This window comes from Diplodia seriata (genome assembly GCF_021436955.1).
Source record: "Diplodia seriata strain FDS-637 chromosome Unknown scaffold_10, whole genome shotgun sequence".
NCBI classification, from domain to species: Eukaryota; Fungi; Ascomycota; class Dothideomycetes; order Botryosphaeriales; family Botryosphaeriaceae; genus Diplodia; species Diplodia seriata.
The window spans coordinates 1,088,620-1,110,756 of NW_027117317.1; the positions used below are offsets into that span (position 1 = coordinate 1,088,620).

A 22,137-nucleotide genomic window follows, 5' to 3' on the forward strand; every position below is an offset into this window, starting at 1 on the left:
ACAGCTCGCTTGCTGATTCTTTTCCCAAAGGCTTCCTTCCGCAAGCGTCAATAAGGCAAGAGACCATTTTGCTATATGTACAATTTTGCGTTGTTCCTCCCTCTTCGATATCTACAAGCCCAGCCTGACGTTGTGATGCAACGAGCTGTGAGCTGAGCCGGCAGGAAGAAGAAATGCCAATCTGGGCCAACGTTCTTCCCCTCGCGCACTGTCAAAAAGCAACAATGTGAGATAGTAATAAAGTACAGCAGAATAGAAGTGTTTCCTGGGACCGAAGAATGGGTCGCGGAGAAGATATTGGATGCAGGCACAAAAGTGTGCTGTAGAGACCAATCTGTGGATGAGGTGGTGAGGATACGGACTACGCAGACTCCGGCGCTGAGTCGATCGGTAGGAGAGTCGTTATGGCCCAAAGTGGACGAGGTGTTCGTGACTCGGACGAGGAAAAGTGAATATGCAAGGAGATGGGGCCGGCGAGCCCCGGTTGTTGTGCTGCCATTCTGTACAGCTTGGGTTGTTGGATCCCTGACCTTCGAGGGGAATCCAATACTGGAGCCCCGGAATCCGGTAATGAACAAAGGAAATGCATCAAGACGGGAAGGGTATGATCCGCCGGTGCGCCATGAGACACCGGTGCAGTGAAAAAAAAGTCGAAGAAAAGAGGATCATCCCGGAATAAAGGCCGTAAGAGTGGAAAGAAGAAGAAAAAGGTCCGGTTTCACCAAAGCCTTTGAAAGGTCGTCTCATCCAGAGAGAGAGAAAGGCCGTCTTGGCAGCGAAGCCACGGGAACGCCAAGTATCGACCGAATGAAAGGCCGACTGGAGGGTCGGAGCGTGAGAATGGGACAAGAGTGATCCGAGAAAGTTATCAGAGACGCCATAGGGAATCCGTTTCGCCATAACGTCCGAAAATCATCGCAGCCGTACGAGGGGTTAGTACGAGGCCATTCGGTGTGTTCGCACACGAGGGCCCATAGGGTCATGCATGGCTTCCAACGCAGAGCCTGTTGATTTCGATCTGCTGGGAGCGGTAGGGCTGTCTTCCATGTCGCAACCCTGGCCGAAGGCAAACGTCTGAGCGCGACTCAACTTGGCACGTTGCTTGAGCTTATGTAACCCTGCTTCACAGGCCCGCTCATGTTCTTCCGATTCCATGCGCAGGTAGTTCTGGGGGAAGCAGCGTTGTTTGTACGAGTCATAGAAGGAGGAGTAGCCTCCGTGCAGGATGTACACTTCGGGGTAGGTTAGTCTGGGGTAATTGTCTTCATTGACAGCACGATCGCGGCTCCGAATGAACTCAGCCCTACAGATGACGTCAGTTAAGCGGGTCGAAACAAACAGCAGGGAGGGTCCAACTGACATTCGGGGAGCACGCAGCTCGGAATACTCGCAGTGGAAGACAAGCAGCGTCTTCTTTTGCGAGGAGTAGTCAGTGTAGGGGTCGAACAGCCTATCCGCAAGTGCCTCGCGCTCACAGTGGTTCACCGCACCGTCAATGTGACCACCCTCATATTCGTACTCGAAACGGCAGTCAATGATCATTGTCTCGTCGAAGGCACGACTGTACTTTCCATCAAGCACGTCCGACAGCGTCTTGCAAGCAATTCTCGGCAAGCTGTTAGGTTCGCCAGTGCTGGGCAAGGTCGGCAGACTCAGTTGCGGCGTCTCATCAACGTCTATTATGGCTCCAAGCCCACTAGACACACGCTCACTCTCATTGTTCATGACATCGCCAGGGCTCTCAAACATGCTCATTGTTCGACGGAACTGTTTCCTGGGCCGGACCGGGGGAGCGGTCTTGCGAACACCGGGCACAGGAGAGCCATTGCAGCGATTGAACATGTTAGAGACGTTAGCGTGGCGGGAGCGTGGCAGTCCCTGCAGGTGAAAGTGGATCTTTCGATCCTGTACGGGCGAAGCCTTGAAGCACGAGCTCAAGTCCGTCTCAGAGTTGTTGTGACTGGTGTTGAAATGAAACGGGACGACGTTTTCTTTGGAGTGCTGGGCAGCAGCATTCGAAGAGAGTGTCTTCGCACGCGACAGACTCGGACGAAGAGGGAACGAGGGCTTCTTGCGACTGCATCCAGGTTAGAATGGAGACAAGATGCAGGCCGAAGATGCTTACTCAAGGGAGGGCATAGGACTGTCGAGCAGAGGGTTAGACGGAGGCGAGCACGAGAGGTCCATGCCATTTTCTGCCACCTCAGGCGTGGGCGACTGCACGGGGCCGCGGTTGACGAAGCCGCAAGGGGCTTTGTGTGGCAGAGGCGAGATGTCCATGCCGTCGTTACCGTAGCCTGGGGAAGACGACGGGATCGGAGGAGTGGTCATTCCTTCCCGCCAGATGTCGGGCGTAGTGGCACCTTCTAGTCCGACACAGTTAAGCATGGAACCTCTCAAGCCCGTCAATGGTCGCCTTACCCTTCTTTTCTGCCCTCTGGAAAATGTTTGTCGTGAACAGCGACCGGCGGGGCGTCGGCAATTGGGGACTACAGCGTGGAGTTAGCCAAACGGGAAGCATCGGCGGCAATGGGGTGAATTGATACACACCTCTGGTCGATGGTGAAATTCTGGGCCAGGTCGGCAGCGAGGCTGACGGACGGCGACGAGGCCCTTGCAGCCTTGGAGGCGAAGTAGTCGGAACCTCCCTTCTTCATGCTTAGATCCTTGAAATTGAAGTTGTTGGCCCCAAGGTTGAAGCGAGGCCGTGTCGAAGCAAGGTCGCGTCTGTATCCCCATGTGCCAGGCGAGGGCGGCGGTTGCATCACAGCGAGCGGTGATGACTCCATGATGGCAGAATGTTCTTGTGGTGTGCCAATTGAGATGTATGTGTGGCTCTCGGGCCGTCTAGCGGTGCTGCAGGCCGAGCTGCGGGCGTATGGATGGGTGGGTGGCGGGCGGGACGGGCGGACGTCGACGCTCGCAAAGCATGCAGAGATCCGTTAAGCAATTGACGCTCTAAGATGTGCCGCTGGAATACGGTCGCGAAGGCGGCGGACTAGTGGATGCGGGAGGTCGACGGGCGTGCTGACGGACGGCCGAGCATGGGACTGAGGCGGCGGTTAGGAGGGAGATGGGTGGGGATGAAGAGGCCGTCGCCGAGCAGCTTCGTCGGCTGGGGGAGATGCCTTCTGGGGACGGAGAAGGGCAGGCGCGGTTGGAGAAGAGAAGAGTCGGGGCACGAGAGTTGAAGAGGAGGTGGAAGCCACCGCAGCTGTGCAGCTCAGCGTTACCAGGGAGATGCTGCTGCGGGGGCTAATGATCGCTTGCGAGTAGAGCTCGCTGGACACTAGAATTATGCCCTGGCACACCCGCACGCACGGCGGTTAACAACCTTGAACGCCGCCCGCACGCCTGCCCGCCCGGGTTGCCTCGCATGCCGATCACGCTATTTACGCCCAAAGCGGCGCGCGCCCACGGCATTGTTTGCTCGCTGGTGCATCACCGTCCCCGGCGCGGCGCGGAGGCTCTTACATCGCGTGTCAGAGCTCCTTGCAGGCGGCGATGCAGCGCGGAACAAAGAGCTGCGGCCTGCCAAGTCGCGTCAATGTACACAGACGTTGCCCGGGCAGGCGCGCCCTGGCCGCCAGCTGGACTGCCGGCCGTCTCGCGCGGAGCAGCAACAGCCCACCGCGCGCAGCACAACTCGCTGCTCCATCGCGCGATGCAGTGCGCAAAAGACGCAGCGCCCGTCCCATGCGCCGCCTGTAACACCACCAGCGTCCCCGCATTCCTGCGCCGCCGACACGGCGACCTGATCAGAGATGAGCCCGCCGAGCCCGGCCTATCACTGATCCGGCGCTGGTTGCTCTGCCCACTGCGGATGGGTGGCCGCGCCGCCGCCGCCCTCGCCCGCTGATTTGTCGTCATGGCTAGCTCTGCCCGGCCGTCCGCGACGCGAAACAGGGCACTCCCAGTGATGTAAGCCGCGGCTGGCTGAATCCTGCTGGAGTTGCTGGGGCGAGCCAGCGCGGGTGAAACGGCCTCGCTCTCCATTGGATCGACCGGGAATTGGCCTGCTCCAAAATCGGCGTGATTTGCCGATTTGCTCACGCGCTGGCTGAAGAAGGGCCCGCGCGAGCAGCGTTCGAGAAGGCCTTTGCACAAGCCGGTTTGAAGCCAGGAATGACGCTGTGGACGGCCTATCAGCCTTGTGCCGGGGATCGTATGCACGCCTTGAGATCGAGCGCACAGCTTGTGTGGGACGTCATAAGACGCGTTCCGCTGCACAAGATTTGCGAGATCCCCTCGTGGCTTCGGTCGTTTGCGTCGGATGGGCATGGCAGCAGTGCTGGGTTGCTAGTCACGACAGCTGCTGGTTCCCCGCTGCCACGTCGGCAGCCTCACGATAGAGCAGCAGGCCCTCAGGCAATAACGCTCGCGTCGTCAACAGAAACACAAGGCACCAGGGTACCACAGGGCACTGCCCGCCGTCCGGCCACTCCGGACGCGACGACTGAGGCGGGCTGACCGGTATCTGCGCGAACGATCGAGACCAGTGTGCCAGTGCAGTGGCTATCCCCCCACGGCCCCACAAACAAATGCGAAGGCATCCTCTGATGAGCGTCGACAGGCCCCTGTCGCGCCTTTGTCGGAGACGGGGCAGGGATGCGGCAGCCTCGTGTGTCGTGGTGGCTGCTGGTTACCACCGGCGCTGCTGGGCGACGCGACGACCAGAAAAAGGTAAACAATCACAAATTGCCTAAACGGGAAGATCGGTCCCGTGAGCACGTGCAGGGCTGGTCCAAGCAACGCAACCCGAGACACGTCTGCCGAGCTCTGGCCGGTTCCGCTGCGGGACCACGGACCCAACCACGCCTTGGCCATCGTGCTCCTCTCCGCCGCCGCCGCCGCCGCCGCCGCCACCGCCCGCCGCACACCCGTACTACATACGTAGTTTGTCGCCGTGCTCGCCAGGTACCGTGGAATGGTGGCTGGCCCTGGACGCTTGCTGAGAAGGGCGAACGCTCATCCAGGCCGGGTGCAGCACCATGCGGTAGCCGCCGCCACGTCGACAGTGGTAAGAGGGAGCCGTGCGATGGTATACCGGGGCATCAGGCGATGACGGAAATTGTTGAGTTTACATTTTGCTCTTCCGGGCAAGCAGGGTGCCAGTCTGTCCTTTGCTGCGTGCATAGCTGGTTATGCTCTTCACTGCGCACGTCCCTTTAGCGTCACTCGTCTGTCACAAAACGCGCGGACTTCCGTCACGTATGGCTTGAAAACCCTTCTCGTGAGTGGTGGGGGCCCCCGCCCGCCGGGGCCTTTCTGGAAGTTTGCACAGATTTTGCTGGCCGTGCCCGTCAAGCGGTGATAATGATCTACGGACGGCGTCGCTTGAGCAGCCACGATAGGGCCAGTCCCACCAGACCCTGTCCCGCAGGCTGTCACACGGGGGATGTTTTAATTCGACTTTTGATGCCTCGCGTCGGCGTTTACGTTTCGCTTCTTCCGCAACGGGCCCAGCCGGCCTGAGATAGAGAGCTTACGGTCTCACAAGCGAGGACCTAGGCAGCCAGGTACCGAACCAAGTGCGCGCAGGTGGGGAGCTCCGGCAGACGCCGGCATAACGTAGGGCCGACGCCCTCGCTGGATCTCCGCCCGACCTATCTAGCGGCGGCTGGGAAATTTTGGTCGCGCAACTGCATCGCCGAGTCGGACGCGCCCTGCTGCCAACCACGCATAAGCTTTGCATCGTTGTGCCAGTTGATAGCGCACGCGCCGCGCCGCTTGCAGCCACTGCGTTCTTGTCGTTTCCTGCCAAAAATTCCCCGGACTTGGAAAGCCTCGACATCTACAAGAGCTCGCGCCAATGTCCCGGAAGCGAAATCTCGAGCCGGCCGTGCAGGAGGCGCCAGCGAATGGCCAGAAGCGCCGCAAGCAGTATACCGAGCAGGATGCTGAGCTCGCGCGTCTTCTCGACCGTCTCGCCGACGAGGCCCGCGATGTGCGCCTGGGTGCGGCGAAAGAACTCGTCCTCAAGCTGTCTTCCGATCCACCGGCCGAGCTGGTCAACAAGATCATTGTGCGACTAATCAAGGGACTAAACAGCAGTCGCAAGGCCGCGCGTTTCGGGTTCTTCGTGGCGCTCACCGAAACCTTCCGCCAGCTCTACAGCCCCTCCAGCAAAGAGATCCCCGGTCTGGAACCCAACATCCACGGTCTGGTCAAGCTCATAGCTGAGCTGACAACGGTTGAGGGAAAGGCCACCGGTCAGGTATGAGACCACGCCCCGAACCATCTGTGAGCCCGGTCCTAACCTGTGTCCAGGAAAAAAGAGACCATCTCCTCGGCCGTGTGTTTGGCTACAAGGCCATTATCCAGTCCTCGATCCTCGTACAACCGGATGCCCCTAAAGAATGCTGGGCGAATGTCTTGGAACAATTGTTCAAGCTCGCACGCGAGAAGCCATGGTTGCGTGAAGAATGCGGCCTGATCCTGTGCGAGGCCGTCAAGGCTGTTATTACGTTGGAGAAAGGAGAGCACAAAGCGAAGCAAATCGTAGACGGAATCTACTCTGAGGGCTTGGCGAAGACTCCGGAAGGTGTTGCCGTATGGCTAACGGCGCAGTCTGCTTTCCCGGACATGGAGTTCCCACAAGGAGTGTGGCACAAGGAAGATCCATTGTCGACCAAAGACAGGCAATCATTGGCCAATGTCATGAAGGAGAACTTCGCCAAGGCCGCCGATGGCGCGACTGAAAATGGAAAGAAGGTGAAGTCCGGCAGCTCCCAGACAACTCTCAACTTTGCTTGGGACGTTGTCATCTCGTTCTTCCTGCAGAAATATGTGGAATCTCGGCCCAAGTTCGCCAACTTCTGGATTGACATTGTAGACAGTGAGTTCTGGACCGGTCCACGCCTCAAGAGACATGTTTCTGACCGCTCAAAGATAACCTTTTCTCGGCGTCGGCATCTGCCGAGCAAAAGTCGAAAGGCTTCCAGCTCTTCTCGAGAATGCTTGGAAATGCTCCCGGATGGGCGCTTCCTGCACTGTTCAGTCCGAACCTCATGAGATGCCTCATCAACCAGCGGAATGATTCTGAAAGAATTCTCCACAATGCCGCAAAGCTCCCCCTGGATGATATGCGTGCGAGAGCAAAGAGGGACCCCGAGTCTGCTGCACCTATGATTGAGAATCTGATCACTAAGCACGGCTCGCTCAACTTTGACCAGATAACCAAGAACAAGACCGTGGAGGGTGTCTTGAGCCACGCTAACGACGTCGCGCTTGGGGAAATCGTGCCTCTTTTCAGACGGCTCATTTACAGCCCCGAAGACCGCGATGAGAAGGTGGCAGAGATCCAGCGTCGCGCCATCGCGGACATGCTGGTCACCGTTGTCAGATCTCGCAACAAGGAAAACCCAATCGGCAGTGATGACTCGTGGCTGCGGAAGCTGCTGACTTTCCTTACGGAGCTTGCTTACTTCACGCCCACTGCTGCCATTTCTCCTGATTTCTTGCCCCTTCCTGGCGTTTCTGATGCCTCTCGTAGCATGTTCCAGGGCCGGTTAACATCTTGCCTTGCTCACTTGCTGTCATCTAAACTAGACATTGAGATGGAGTATCCGTTCGTGGTGGTATCACACATTCACAGCAAGAGCAAGAAGAAAGGTCTAGCACTTGTTTTTGAGGCAGACAAGAAGGTCTTGAAGGTTGTTCAGGACGCACAGGAGCGCACCAGGGAGATTTCGAAAAAGGTGTGGATCATTGCAAGCCCCAATCGCAACCAAGTCGCTAATTTTCAACAGCTATCCAAGGCCAAAGACAAGAAGAAGCCTGCTCTGCGCGCTTTCAAGCTCCTGTATTCCTTGACCATTATCCAGGTCTACAACGGAGATCCCGACGCCGTGTCGATTCTGGATGAGCTGACAGTCTGCTACGAGACTGCTCTCGCAGATGATGCGGATGCGAACGCCTTCCAGTTACTGACTGAAGTCCTTCTTAGTTTTGCAGCGAAGCCGTCGGTACTGTTCAGAAAGCTCTCGGAGCAGGTCTTCACCGTGTTTGCTTCCGAGTTGACGGCTGAAGGACTCCAATCGATGATCGATATCCTGAGCAAGAAGGAAAGCGTGTCTGGCCAGCAAGACCTGTTCGATCAACAGGTCAGCGAGGATGAAGAGGGCACAACGGGAGACGAAGAAGCGACAACGGAGGACGAGGACGAGGGTGGTGATGAGGAGGTGGATTCGGATGTCGAAATGGTCGAGGCCGGTGCATCTGATGTGGAAGAGGTCGAGGCTGGCTCCGACGATGAAGGTGACAGCGAGGCAACAGGCAGCGACGACGAAGATGAAGAAGAGCTGGAGAGATTCGACGCTGCGCTTGCCAAGGCCTTGAACACCTCGGTGCCTACGGGTGAAGAAGGTTCAGAGGACGATGATGACGACGAGGATATGGACGACGACGAGATGATGGCGCTGGAACCCGCCCTCGCGAAAATCTTCAGGCAGCGCCAGGACGCAACGAATAAGAGCAAAAAGAAGGACAACAAAGACGCGAAGGCGACCATGATCAACTTCAAAAACCGCGTGCTCGACCTGCTCCTCATTTACGTCAAGCAGCAACATGCCAACTCCCTGGCCATGGATACCATTATGCCGCTTCTCCAGCTCATCCGCGAGACGACCACCAAACAGCTGGCGGAGAAGGCCACGACCTTGCTCAAACAGTACTTCGATGCCGCAAAGAAGGGCATGCCCACGCTCGGAGACGAGGAAACCGACAGCGCGTGGCAACTGCTCAGCGACATCCACACCGAGGTCGCCAAGGACGCATCGAAGCTGCACGCCGGCGCCTGCAGCCGCGCGAGTTTGTTCGTCGCAAAGGCCCTGGTTTCGAAGGATGAGAAGGACAAGGTGGAGAACTACGGAAAGGTTGCGGATTTGTACTCGCGCACGCAGAAGCAGTGGTATGCGGACCCGAAGTCGCAATTGCACCCGTCGTTCTTCAACGAGTGGGTCAACTGGTCGGTCGCAACGAGACAGAACAAGTAGAGGCTCGGGGGTCCATGATGATGGGGGTTTGGGCTAGCCGTGGAAATGGCAGCCTCGCATTACTTTGAGCAGCGCAACATCTTGGATTGTTAGCTAGATGGTTGGGGCCGGAAACAATGACAAAACAAAAGTTCGTGCTTGACCAAGTCCCATGTGGACCCGGTCATGGCGGGTGACAAAAGAAGTTGCCCGCCTGCATCTGCCATATAAAATAATTCTACATGATATGGGTAGTTAGTACAAGATCCAAACGTAAATGCACGATTCTAAAACTTGCGTCTACATCTGGATGTTGTATTAACTACCTACCCAAACATTTGTTTCAGAATTTGTGTGTAAGCCACACGCAGGTGGGCAATTTCTTTTGTCACCCGCTGTGCGGTGAGGCCTGAGTTTGATTGACCCACTCGAACGATGACGGCGCACGCAACACGAGCCAGCAGAACAAAAGTGCAAAAAGAAAGCTCCCCCGGACAGGCTTGAACTGTCAACCTCCTGATTGCAACGATGTCGAGTGCCTATACGGCATCGAGACCATTTAACAGTCAGACGCGCTAGCCAATTGCGCCACGGAGGAGATGAGAATATTTCATCACCTTGAATCCAACGGTGTTGTTGGAGTGGCTGTTGGTGGAAAGAATTTTGCTGGACAATCTTATAAACCGAAAAATAGGGTTGTCTCGGTTGAGAAACTTGGCCGCCGAAATCGCGAATTTGGAGGTCAAGGACGTGCACCGATGTTTTTTTTTTTTTTTTTTTTTGGTTTGAACAGGATTGAAGGAAATCAAATCATTAATTGTTGGTGGAGTCCATTGTTGACAGGGCTGGTTTAGAGCGGCGTGGCGAGATATGATTTGAAGTGCTAAGGGACTGTTGGAGTCGTTGCTGCTTTTCACATTTATATGTTGCTGATGGACTTAGACAATCGAATCCATCTCCACTTACCAGCTCGAGTGCTGGCATGCATGCCTCAGCTTCGCCAGGGAGTAAATAATGTGCATCACGTGTACTTCTTTTGTTCTATCAGCCGTCGCTCAACTGTTAGCTTCGCCTCAAAGTCTTATCCATGGTTAGCTGAACCTTATGTCTAGATGCAGTTGAAATCAGGTATTTACTTCTACTACCCTCGCAAGCGAGCTTAATTTTTCTGCTACCGTGGTTTAGTGTATATAGTGGTTAATGTGGGTTTGATTATCGTAAGTATCGGGCACCAAGCAGCGTGGAAAAGGGGTGGCCGAAGTTGAAACTCGAACAGCTTTGACGCGTGAATCGTGTAATTGCAGTGATCTATACAAAGGCTATATACGGGGCAAATGTGACTATCCACAAAAGACTCATCCTCAAGGCAGCGGAATGCTCTGCGCGTTCGACGAGAACAAGGCCTCCGGGTCAACTGCAGCCTTGATCTCCTTCAGTCTCTCGTAGTTTTCGCCGTACAGGCGCGCGCTCCACTCGGCCTCGGTCAGGGCGGTGTCGCGGTAGTTGGCAAAGCCGCGGAGTGCGGTACCGGCGGCCTGGAGCTCTTGCTCGAACGGCAGCATCTGGTTCTTGAGGTACTCGACGCCGTCAGTGGGCCAGGCGTTGACATCGGCGGCATTGGCGTCCCAGCGGATGAGCCACAGGTTATTGCCGTGCGCGTACGACGTATCGGCATCGGCGACGTCGCGCGACACGCCGCCCCACAAGTCGAGGAAGCCCGACTTGCGCAGGTCGGTGCGGTTGAAGGCGAAGGTAGTGCTCTCGTAGAGCGTGTAGGCCTGGTCGTAGGTTAGCGGCGTGTCGGTCGTGACGGTCAGCGCCTGTGTATAGAAGGCGCGGCCGCCGAGACTGCCGCCGCCAGGGGCGGCGATGCCGCCCGTAGCGAACTGCTCCATGGTCCAGAAGTCGAACTCGGACTTTGTGAGGGAGGCGTTGGCTGGCAGGCGGTCGAGGAGAGGTTGCAGTAGGCTGTCGAATTCGGCCGGGTTGCCGTAAAAGTAACCGGTGCCGGTGAAGGGGGGAGCGGTCAGGCCCCAGCGCAGAGCAAGCTCATCGGGAGCGTCGTTGATGGCATAGTCCTGGATATCGATGAGAGCTTGGGTGCCAACATCGAGGCTGACGTTACCAAGGGAAAGGGTGAAGTTAACGGCTGTGTCGTAGACAGGCTTCCAGGTCTTGGTGGTCATGGATAGAATGACACCGTAGGACGAACCAGCTCCGTGCGCAGCCCAGAGCAGGTCAGAACCCTCACGACCGGTGACAACGGTCCCGTTGTAAAGCATGTATTCCACACCAACAATGTTATCCATTGGCGTACCGAGGAAGCGGGAGGTTGTACCGAAGCCACCACCAATGGAGGAACCGACGAGGCCGACGTGGCCGGAGCGGACATGAGGGAAATGCCTGCCATGGTTTTCCCACAAGTAGGTTGCAGCAGGCCCAACCCTGCTGCCGCCTCCAAATGTCAGTTCCTGGCTGGCCTCGTCGTAGCTGACAGAGTTGAAGGCAGCTAGGCTAACAACAAGGTTACCGGGGTCACCAAAGCCGTAGGAGGCAAAGGAATGGTGGCCTCCCAGTGGGGAGACCTTGACAGAGGCGTTCCTGGCGCAGCTTAGAGAGGCGGCTACTTGGTCCCGATCTTGCGGAAAGGCGACGGCGGCGGGGTCAGGATTGATACGCTTCTGGAACGCGGCGGTGGCATCTGCCCAGGTTCCGGAGCCCTCGACGGCATTCTCGACTCCGGCGGCAGTGAGGCATGATTGAAGCTCAGCAGCCTTGGAGTCCTGGGCAACAGTAAGTGCGGGGGCTAAGAGAAGGAGCGACTGAACAAGGAAACGCTTGAAAGAATGTGGGGAGTCCATGGCAGCTGAGATGGAATGCGGTTCTGAGTTGTTGGAAGAAGTGGCCTAGCACGCGCGCACTTTATATCAACACCATGACTTGCCCTTTCCGGCCGTCCCGGAGCCAGCCCCGCCAAGGCGTGGTCCTGGTAGCCTGCAGCTGGCCAGCATGAGTAGGCCATGGCCAGTCCGCTTCGCTCATGGAAGGCTGATTGGTGGTATAAAATGGCCACACCCTGCCAAGAAGGAAGGCAATCTCAGGGCTGCACTCACGCAGGCTGCTATGGGGAACATAAGAAGCAGACGTTTGTTTCGCTTGCAACAGAATACGAATCTGTTTGAGCCATGCGACTCATGGCGAGGTAGCGCCAACACCTGCCAAGGCCGATGGGATATCTGCGTTTCCTTTAGCGTGATCAAGGAGGTGCCCGGATCAAGAAGGCACACGGAAAAACACTGATCAGGGGCGACAGTGGGTGGTCAGGCAGTCAGGCCCCGCCATGCGCTGCTGCTGTTCAACAACGGCACATGGTGCGGCGATGGCGTTTCTGGTGCTTAAGCCGCAGTCTTAGCTTTTGCTCAGTGGAGACGTGCCTGACGCCATTGTCGAGGCTTGGGCCGAGCCGCGCTTATCACCAGACCATCTCTTGCCTAGGCGTCGGTTAGTTTAGGAAGGTAACGGAGCAAAGAGTGAAAAGGAATCGAAACAGCGCCCAGGTGTTACAGGAAGGAGTTGGATGGCGGAATCTAGACAAGTAGATCTCGTGGTAAATTAATCCGGAGGCAGCACCGCCGCCGTGAACAACCACCTAAGTGCTTCCCTTCCCGCCGGCCAGCCGGGACACCATCCGGTTTGCTTTCCATGGAAACATATGGGTGTGAGGCCTGAGGCGGCAGCAGTCCCCACAGTGAAAACGGTGGTCGGCATGCTGCACCGCTGCGTTGGTTGACGGCACGTGGCACGCGGGGAGGATGGTACTTCTAAAGTTGCGGGTCGCCGTCACAGCTGGGCGACGGCTGCGAGAAGCACATGGGACGGCCACGTCTTTGCGATCCATGGCTGGATTATGTGAGGTCATAGCTGCGCCTCAGGCTGCCGCCCCGCGCAAACGCCGGGGCCGCGATTTCGGCAGGCACCGCCGTCCCGCAGTCGTACGCCTCGCCTCTCACTCCCAAGCTCACGACAGCTCCATCCTCGCCTCAAGCTGTGAACAACATGGCCTGTCTGCACGCCAACGCTCCCGGTAAGCTCCGCGCCACGCAAAACCCGCTCCAAACTAACTGTCGCAGAGCTTCGCGCTCCGGGACCTAGCCAGTCGGTCTACCGCGAGGATTGCACCCAGTGCTTCGACTCCATTGTGAGTCTGTAGCTTCCCCGGCTTCCCTGCTACAGCATTCTGACGGCCTATGCGTCCTAGGATGACCCTTCTGGTCTCGATGTCTGCCTCTTCTGCTTCAACGGCGGTTGCACGGGCGATCGCAACCATTCCCGCCTCCACTACGAGTCCCGAAAACACCCTCTCGTGCTTAACATTCGCCGCACTCGCAAAAAGGTCAAACGGGATGAGCCGCCCCAGAAGATGACGAAGCTCGCTATCGCCGCCGAAACCGAGGAGGACCGCTACGATACCACGACACAGGTCAAGTGTTTCGAGTGCGGCGTAGACGACGTCGACAAGACCGCCGGTAAATTGGCCGGCGTGGTCGACGCTGTGTTGAAGGCGAATACCTTTGCGCGCCAGGAAGAGGTCAAGGCTTGGGAGCAAGAGATGATTCCGTGCGAGCATACTCTGTGCTTGGAGCAGGAACCCGCCAAGAAGATCGAGTCGCAAGACCTGGGCCATTGCTCCATGTGCGACCTCAAGGAGAATCTCTGGTTGTGTCTGACCTGTGGCAACCTTGGCTGTGGGCGTGCACAGTACGGTGGCGTCGGAGGAAACTCCCATGGTCTGGCACACAGCGATGCCACTAGCCATCCGGTCGCGGTTAAGCTTGGCTCTCTGACGGCCGACGGCACTGCCGACATTTACTGCTACACTTGCAACGAGGAGCGCGTCGACCCAGAGCTGACTGCTCACCTGTCACACTGGGGTATCAATATTGCGGACCGGCAGAAGACGGAAAAGAGCTTGACAGAGATGCAGATTGAGCAGAATCTTCGGTGGGAATTTTCCATGACCACCGAGGATGGCAAGGAATTGAAGCCAATCTTCGGCCCTGGTTTCACAGGTCTCAAGAACCTCGGAAACAGCTGCTACCTTGCTAGTGTCTTGCAAGCTCTGTTCTCCATGCCCGAGTTCCAGGACCGCTACTACCATCCTAAAGACACGCCTGAGCCGGCGCTCGACCCTGCTCAGGATTTGGAGACCCAACTGCGCAAGATCGCAGACGGTCTGATCTCTGGTCGTTACTCGAAGCCGGATACTGATGTCATCGCGTCAGAGAATACTCCCGAAGTGCCGCACCAGAAGGGTCTTGCACCTGCAATGCTCAAGCATCTTATCGGACGGGGCCACGCTGAGTTCTCCACCATGAGGCAACAAGATTCCTTCGAGCTACTACTCCATCTCCTGAAATTGGTCACCCGCACGCCTCACCCTGCGCCTCTCAAGGACCCTGTGGATGCCTTCCGTTTCGTCATGGAGCAGAGGCTACAGTGCTTGAACTGCAGGAAGGTGCGTTACAGGACGGATGAAATGGAAAACATCTCCATTCCGGTTCCTATCAGGAGGATCCCCAAGGACGACAAGATGGATGTCACGGATGCAAAGGGCAAGGAGGTTGAGAAGGAAGAATTCGAGCCAGTCACCCTCAAGGAATGCCTGGACATCTTCACTGCTTCTGAGGTCGTTGAGCTTACCTGTGCTGCGTGCGGCAGCAAAGATGGATTCACGAAGCAGAGCTTGTTCAAGACATTCCCCTCTGTGCTTGCGGTCAACGCGCGCCGCTTCGAGCTTGTCAACTGGGTTCCGACGAAGTTGGATGTGCCGGTGGTCATTGGGGATGAGGCAATCCCCTTCGACGCTTACAAGTCAAGCGGACTTCAGGACAGCGAAGAGCTGCTACCGGAAGACGCGGATACTGGTACCTCGAACAAGTTTGTCCCTAACGAGGCTGCTCTGGGAATGCTCGAGGCGATGGGCTTCCCTCGGGTACGCTGCGAGAAGGCGCTGCATGCCACGGGCAACGCTGATCCTGAAGCTGCGTCTAACTGGCTTTTTGGGCACATGGAAGACCCTGATATCGACACGCCAGTGGACCTAAGTGGTGGAAGCGGTGGCGGAGCGGGAGCGGGAGCGGTCGACCCGGAAAAGATAGAGTCATTGGGCGCCATGGGATTTTCGGCCCCACAGGCACGTCAAGCGCTCAAGGAGACGGGCGGGGACATGGAGCGTGCGGTCGATTGGCTCTTCAACCATCCCGAAGCAACTGGCGACTTCGGCGAAGACGAGGGCGCGGGAGCCCCGGCCCCGAAGGAGGAGAAGGCAGAGTCTGGCTCGGGCGAACTGCCTGCTAGCTTCCAGCTGCAATCGATTGTCTGCCACAAGGGCAGCTCGATCCACGCAGGGTAAGTCATCAGCGCCGATTGTGTGTCGCTTATCGGGACTGACGTGTAACAGACACTACGTTGCGTTCATCCGGAAGCAGATCCCCGGCGAAGACAAGTCATCTTGGGTACTGTTCAACGACGAGAAGGTCGCCAAGGCCGCGGACATTGACGAGATGAAGAAGTTTGCGTACGTGTACTTTTTCAGGCGCGTGTAAGCAGCCGACGCGAGCAAGTTGATGATTGCATGAGATACGGCGCATGACGGTTATGGTTTGGTGGGGAGACGGCGGCAAAGAAGCGCATGGTCGAGAGGGGCGGCGGCATTGTTACGTGCAGCATTCAGAGCCCAGGGCTCGACATTGGAGCAGAAATCCAAGTGTTATGATGAAGCGTGCAGCTGTGATAGGTGTGCCGATCGGAACGTCATGGGCAATGGGCAGCACCCGATTTGGCGATTCGATGTGTGCAAGCGGGGGCGGGTCGCGGTTGTGCACGCGCATAAGTCGCCACAGCCGAGATATGACTTAATCCCGCTGGCCGAGACCGCAGTGGCCGCCTTTCTCCGCGAGCCGAGCGGCCGCCGGGCGTCATTCTCAAATAATCAAAGACGTGCACCTCTATCTTCGCCTTGAACCTGCACCTGCAACGCAACCCTCCGCAACCACCTCCATTGACCTCCCATCACTGCACGCGCTTGCACTGCGACAAACTTCGACCCGCACGACTCTCTCACACCGCACCACTTCCACAATGTTCAGAAGAGCCGTTGCCACTGCGCCGGCCCAGGCCAGCAAGCTCCTCACCTCCGCCGCCAGACCCCAGATCGCATCGCCGCTCCGGACAGCAGCACTTCCCGCCGTCGCCGTCAACACCAGGCGGAGCTACCATGAGAAAGATAAGTCACCCCGATCGCAACTCCATGCATGCGCGCCTCGATGCGTGGTGAGGGCGCCCGTCGCCGCTCCGCCCGTGCAGGCGCCTCCTCCCCACCACCGTCATACCCCCCGTATTCCGCCACGCTCCACAATCGACCTCCAAGCTAACATCCCCAGCACTGCTCGACCACTACAACCGTCCTCGCAATGTCGGATCGATGGCCAAGGGCGACAACGACGTCGGTACCGGCCTGGTCGGCGCGCCGGCGTGCGGCGACGTGATGAAACTGCAGATCCGCGTCAACCCCAACGACAACACCATTAGCGACGTCAAGTTCAAGACGTTCGGCTGTGGCTCCGCCATCGCCAGCTCCAGCTACCTGACGGAGCTGGTGCGCGGCATGACGCTCGAGCAGGCCGCCCGCGTCAAGAACACTGAAATCGCCAAGGAGCTGTGCCTGCCACCCGTGAAGCGTGAGTCCACCCCTCATTTTCTGTCCCTGCTCCTTTCCGGTTGGGTATGTTCGCTGACAGGACTCCTCTTGCTGTAGTTCACTGTTCGATGCTGGCAGAGGATGCGATCCATGCCGCGTTGGCGAATTACTACACCAAGAACCCCAAGGCACGGGCAACAGACCTCGGTGGTACCGGTGCCTCGCTTCCCAAGGTCGAGGTCGAGACCGTCACCGAGACGCCCAACACGGCTTCTGCCGCGTAAGGGGAGGGGAGCCAAGGAAATCGATGAACCGATGATGACCAAAAGAAAAGAAGGCGAAAAACAAGGAACGCGAGAAAAGGCGCACGATTTGAAAGTTTCCCATCTCGACGATGGCACTTTCGTTACCTACTTCCTCGAGAGAAGTAAAGAGGTGTACAACATCACCTACCTGGAGGCAGCGGTTTGGAGCTCTCTTTTAAACACTAGAGTTGAAACGAGATTCCGGACGCTCTTTCCTTCCTCATTACCCCTTTGCATCCTTTCCTTTTGATTCCGCATCATGTAGTGTAGCATGATTCTCCTTTTATTGGGTCATCCGTCTACTCCGGATGAAAGGAAGTTGGGGGAGTTTTTCCGTGTACACAGGCGCAGCGGGTCGATGATTGATAGTCCTGGTGTTTACTCCATATTCCAGCAACGAAGAAAGTAAAAAATGGTTCCTTTTGATAAACGGCCGTCCATATCGCAATCCAATGTGCGTGCAAATGTGGTGGTGAGGAATCCGAGCTGCAACGCCATGGTGGAGTCCTGTTAGGGTCGACCGTTGGGGGAGCAATCCAAGGACCGAGGAAAAGGAATCATCAGCGTGCAGCTGACGGGTCCTCGACGGACTATTTAAACAGCAACAGTAAACCGGGGGCCTGGGCTCTGCTGGGAAAAACGATTGACACCATGATGGTATGTCACGCCACATTTTCATTATCAACTACTGCCCTTGCGAAAAGAGGCTGACGTGCTGGGGCGGATCTTCCATCTGATATGATATTGGGGTAGGTGTGCGGGATATCTGATCCTGCTACCCAGAAGCAGCTCAGAACGGGGGAGGGGCGGGGGTCCCGGAAAACGAACCCTTTGCTTCAATTTTCCCTTCTTCCCACTCCTGTCCCTCTCCTTGGCCGAGCCGCGCGCACGTACCCTCAACGCGAGTGTTGTCCAAACGGCACTAGCGGGGCAGGGGTGAAGGGAAGCAAAAAACAACGCTTGCGCTTGTTTGGCCTCTATCTCCGTGGAGAGAAAGTGTCGAGGACCGATGCTGCGTTTGCTTTCTACCTTTGCTCTCCATCCCCTCCGTCGCATTTTTTTCTCTTGTCGTTGCGATAAACGAGGGACCCGCTCCGTTCTCTTATCAAGGGAGAACCCGGTTTCCGATCAAGAGGAGCCAACCAGAGGACCGTTGATGACCAGCAATTATCAATCGCTTTTCTCCGGCGCATCGCCGATGCCGGCGCTGTTCGGAGGCTCGGTCGCGGCTTTAGTGCTGCATATCAGATCCTCGGTCTTTTCTTTGTGCTTTATGCAGACCCCCCTCACAAATTGTGCACAAAGTCTTCGTTCGGCCTCGCTTCTTGACTCCCCGCTGCTTTGCTTCGGCCTCGGTCTTCTCCTCCCCTGGTGCACCTTCCTTCATTCCTTCCCAGAGAAGCCTCTAGAAACAAAAACAAAAAAAGTGATAACGATGCGCGGCGTTCTCCGCCAAGCAACCCTCAACAACTTCGCCCTCAACGACCACCAACAACCCTCAGATACAACAGCCCGCAAAAAGACAAAAAAGATGAGGATATTCCGTCGCCGGGAATCGAACCCGGGCCTTGCCGGCACTTTGTTAAGTGAGATGAACTCTCGAAGACTGAGAGCGGCAAATCCTAGCCCCTAGACCACAACGGAAGGTTGTTGATCTACCCGATTTTACTCGAGTGTCTCTCTCAGATTGATGGAGAAGCTGTCAACTTGTTTGCAATATGTCGTGTGTTAGTTTGTGACTGTCCAGTCGACAAGCTGCTGTTATTTGAATGACCATCGCGTCCTAGGACACCTGGAGACGGTGCCTTTCGCTGGCTGGTACCGCGATATAGCTCCCTCAAGGGGCTTAGCACGAAGATCCCAGAAAGTTTGTAAAAGAATAGGTCTTCCAATTTTGCATTATCATCGTCACGGACCTTTCTCTCCCGCCATATGGCGTCATCCTTTCCACCTCTATTCGCTCCGGTGTTATTCCGGACAGTCCATCCTCTAGGGCGATCCGACGTCAGCCCTGATCTCCAGAATAGAGCAGAGCGAGTCAAAGGGCATATAAGAACGACAGACAATCAAAGTCAAGAAGCATTCGGCACGGCAGGAGCCCTGAAGCCAACTACAACTTGTGGAAATTTGCCTATCTATATGCCACTATTGTCGTCTTGAAATAGCAATCTTGTCACATAGCCTACAAATCAAATGGGTTGAGTGATACTCAAAGCAATTGTCATCTACTAGCTCAAGGCTGGGTATCGATTTTCCAATTCATATATTCATTTTGCAACTTCGCTCTGTGCTACTACTGAAAGTGGAAAATGCAGCTCGGAATAAGGGGGTGAAAAAGTAGGAACTTCGTCTCTTTTCATCGCTCACAAGCCATGGCTTGCTTCAAAAAGCGTCAAGGACAATCCGCAATCGTGAAACTCTGGGGGTACTCTTTGGTAAAAGGGCCGCTTAGTGCATCTTCTCGTGGGTCGCCATCAAGCTACCGATGAAAGTTGTAATGAGACGGCTGCGCACGGAGCAGATATCCTCGGGAACAAGCCAGATGGTCGCACCCATCTTACGCGCGATACTGATAGCCAGCTTGGCGTTTGAGTATGCCTCATCCTCCGTACGGCCGGGGGCGACGAGATCGTAGTCGACGTAAGAGCTCTTCATTCCGTTGAGCACATCGAGGAGGAAGACGGCGTTGGACAGCGACGAGTCCTTGAAGGAGCGGATGGCGCTAGTCTTGCCACCGGCGCGAGACATATCGTTGGCCCACTTGACCATGTCGGAATCCGTAATTTCACGCTTGCCCAGGCGCTGCGCCAGGGTGCCGATGGTGTTGACGATGTCTCTACGCATCAGCTGCCACACCAGGCCAAGAGTGAGAATGCGCTGGCCATCGGTAAGATCTGCACCCTGGATTCCGACCAAGCTGAACCCGACCTGCTTGCCAAGCTCCACCGCATAGTTGGTGTTCTCGACGGCCTTGAAGCGCATCATCTCACCACCGCTGGGAGGCAGCTTGTTGACGTGGCGCCAGTTGACGCTTCCCGGCATGACCTTGTCGTAGGCCTGCAGGATGATGCGGCCATCACGGAGATCGTCAAAGAAGCTCTGGACGCTCGGCTGGACGTCGAGCGAGTTGAGCCAGAGAGTGAAGACACGAGCTTCGCGCTCGCCTTCAGCATCGAAGTCCTCGATCTCAGCCTTCTCCTCCTCGGTGATGGCGTCAAGGCCAGGGTGCGTGTTGAAGAGGTTTGCAACGAAGGCAAAGTTCAGCTTGGAGTTTCCGGCGACGAGCGACGTGGGGGTCAGGAACTTGCGGCAGTCGAGCTTCTCAGCATTGTCGAGAACCTGCTCGGCACGCTGGAGGAGGTCGGGGGTCTGCAGGGGACCACGAGAGCAGATGTCGGGCTTCAGCTGGTTCAGCAAAACAGTGTAGTTTTCACCATCCTTGACGTCCGAGGAGAAGTTGGACACACTACGATGGGTTAGTCAAATCTCAAGGGACACGGCTTGGGCTACTTACGTGCGGTGCCACTTCGCGTTCTTCAGGTGGTAGTTGAACCAGCGGAGCAGAATCTGCTCCGGGGGCAGGCGCAGGAACTGCTCCAGGGTCTCGTCGTCCTCCAACAGTCTGTACAGCTCGGGGTGGAGCTTGATGTCGATTTTGCCGAGCAGACCACGGCGAATGACCTGCCAGATCAGACCAAGAATCAAGTGCTCGCGGACCTCAGCGATATCCTGGCTGCCAATGTTGACGACAGAGCATCCAATACCCTTGGCCGACTCAATGACAATGTTGTTGTTCTCGGTCATGTGGAAGGCATTGAGCTTGGAGATTTTCTTGCCGGGGCGGTTAAGAACACGTTCATCAATGGTGTCCGGGACGCTGTCGTTGATCAACTTGGCCAGCAGCAGACCATCCCTGCACTGGTCGAACATCTCGAAGGTGTCGGTAGGGAAGGGAAGGCGGTTGCCAATGTCCGGGTCGCCGGCGAGCACGGCATTGATGTGGCTGGTGAAGGCAACGCGCTCGTCCTCGTTGACGGTGTGGGTGACGTTAGCAGACGAGCCCTGGACCTGTATCCTGCCGCCGCCATGGCTGCCCTGCGACTTGTGGCCGTAGACGGGCGATTGCGGGGCCTGGGCGCCGCTGAGGCCGCGGGGGCGCGTGGGGCCCGTCTGCATGCGCTGCTGGAGGGGCGACGATTGGCGCAGTTTGGCAATGAGCTGGGCCGTCGGTCAGCGGGCTGGGGGCATTGGCGCGTTGAGGGCGCACTTACATCGACGTAGTCCTCGAGCTCGACGCGCCGCGAGCTGTCCAGCTCGACCTCCTTCAGGGCCTGCCTGACGACATCGTACGGCTGGCGCTCCGAGGTCTGCGTCGCCTTGATCACGTCGGCCTCTTCGAGGTAGCCCTTGTCGTCGACGTCGAGCTTGCGGAAGGCGTCGGTGAGGCCGAAGATCTCGGACTGGTCGAACTGAGGATACTTCCTCTGCAGCTTGATGACGTTCATGGCGCCGGGTGGGGAGGATTGGAGGGGGAGATGCAGCAGAGGCAAGACAGCGGAAGCTGCGGGGGTATTGTATGGATTGGCGGCAGCCTGGCACGCGGGTGGAATTGCGTGGCAGAGGGCGCGGGGTGGTGTCTGTCGAGCGTCGGGCGTGGCAGTCGGGCGCGCGTTCACAGGAGGCCTGGGGGCTGACGTATCGCGGGGCAGAATGAGGATCGGCCCAGCTGCTGCTGCGGCGCCGGAAGCCCAGGGAAAAACCTGCTGGCCCGCGCCCGCGCCACCCGCTCGTTGCAACGCGAGTACGAACAAGCCGGATGCTCGCGGCCTATATCTGCCTCGACGCCGTCGCCCTCGACGTCCTGCGCCTTTGCGTTTCCGTGTGCGCCGCTCGTCGTCCACGCCCATCAGAGCGCGGCGCAACCGCCGTGTGAACCAGCATACGCCCACTGCGCCACCACGGCAGCGTCATACATCAGGCACCAACGTTTCTTTGGCTCACATCAGCTGTCGCTTCTGTACCACCGCCTGGTCCCCTCTCCTTGCCGGCACCGCCACAATCTCCGATGCTGCTGATCTGTTCCAAAGCGGCCGGGTGGCTGTCTGTGCCGCCAGCGGGAACATCGAGCTTTAATTGCTCATTACGCTAGGGTGTTCGA

At 57.1% G+C, this 22,137-nt stretch overlaps 6 protein-coding genes and 2 non-coding genes across 8 annotated transcripts; 3 read left to right on the plus strand and 5 right to left on the minus strand.

Moving 5' to 3' along the window:
• Window positions 1–933: 933 nt before the first annotated feature.
• On the minus strand, window positions 934–2,789 carry MIH1 (m-phase inducer phosphatase; the record flags this gene model as incomplete). Its single annotated transcript, XM_066780931.1, has 5 exons — window positions 934–1,303; window positions 1,361–2,077; window positions 2,126–2,366; window positions 2,422–2,489; window positions 2,551–2,789. The coding sequence occupies 5 exons, from the start codon at window positions 2,787–2,789 to the stop codon at window positions 934–936; spliced, it is 1,635 nt and encodes a 544-aa protein (XP_066628877.1).
• Window positions 2,790–5,812: 3,023 nt separating this feature from the next.
• Window positions 5,813–8,996, plus strand: POL5 (DNA-directed DNA polymerase; the record flags this gene model as incomplete). Its single annotated transcript, XM_066780932.1, has 3 exons — window positions 5,813–6,217; window positions 6,271–6,838; window positions 6,892–8,996. 3 exons carry the CDS (start codon window positions 5,813–5,815, stop codon window positions 8,994–8,996), a joined length of 3,078 nt encoding a protein of 1,025 aa, XP_066628878.1.
• Window positions 8,997–9,460: 464 nt separating this feature from the next.
• On the minus strand, window positions 9,461–9,573 carry SLS55_009533. The gene has a single exon. It is a non-coding gene; the product is annotated as a tRNA-Asn (tRNA).
• Window positions 9,574–10,336: 763 nt separating this feature from the next.
• Window positions 10,337–11,836, minus strand: SLS55_009534 (uncharacterized protein; the record flags this gene model as incomplete). Its single annotated transcript, XM_066780933.1, has 1 exon — window positions 10,337–11,836. The coding sequence occupies one exon, from the start codon at window positions 11,834–11,836 to the stop codon at window positions 10,337–10,339; it is 1,500 nt and encodes a 499-aa protein (XP_066628879.1).
• A 1,195-nt stretch (window positions 11,837–13,031) lies between these two features.
• Window positions 13,032–15,580, plus strand: ubp14 (ubiquitin C-terminal hydrolase Ubp14; the record flags this gene model as incomplete). The annotated part of the gene is made up of 4 exons (XM_066780934.1): window positions 13,032–13,059; window positions 13,106–13,173; window positions 13,234–15,383; window positions 15,436–15,580. The coding sequence occupies 4 exons, from the start codon at window positions 13,032–13,034 to the stop codon at window positions 15,578–15,580; spliced, it is 2,391 nt and encodes a 796-aa protein (XP_066628880.1).
• Window positions 15,581–16,300: 720 nt separating this feature from the next.
• On the plus strand, window positions 16,301–16,958 carry ISU1 (iron-binding protein; the record flags this gene model as incomplete). Its single annotated transcript, XM_066780935.1, has 3 exons — window positions 16,301–16,307; window positions 16,418–16,714; window positions 16,813–16,958. The coding sequence occupies 3 exons, from the start codon at window positions 16,301–16,303 to the stop codon at window positions 16,956–16,958; spliced, it is 450 nt and encodes a 149-aa protein (XP_066628881.1).
• A 1,561-nt stretch (window positions 16,959–18,519) lies between these two features.
• On the minus strand, window positions 18,520–18,623 carry SLS55_009537. Its single transcript has one exon. It is a non-coding gene; the product is annotated as a tRNA-Glu (tRNA).
• Window positions 18,624–19,427: 804 nt separating this feature from the next.
• fim1 (fimbrin) lies at window positions 19,428–21,484 on the minus strand (the record flags this gene model as incomplete). Its single annotated transcript, XM_066780936.1, has 3 exons — window positions 19,428–20,445; window positions 20,494–21,197; window positions 21,251–21,484. 3 exons carry the CDS (start codon window positions 21,482–21,484, stop codon window positions 19,428–19,430), a joined length of 1,956 nt encoding a protein of 651 aa, XP_066628882.1.
• Window positions 21,485–22,137: the final 653 nt, after the last annotated feature.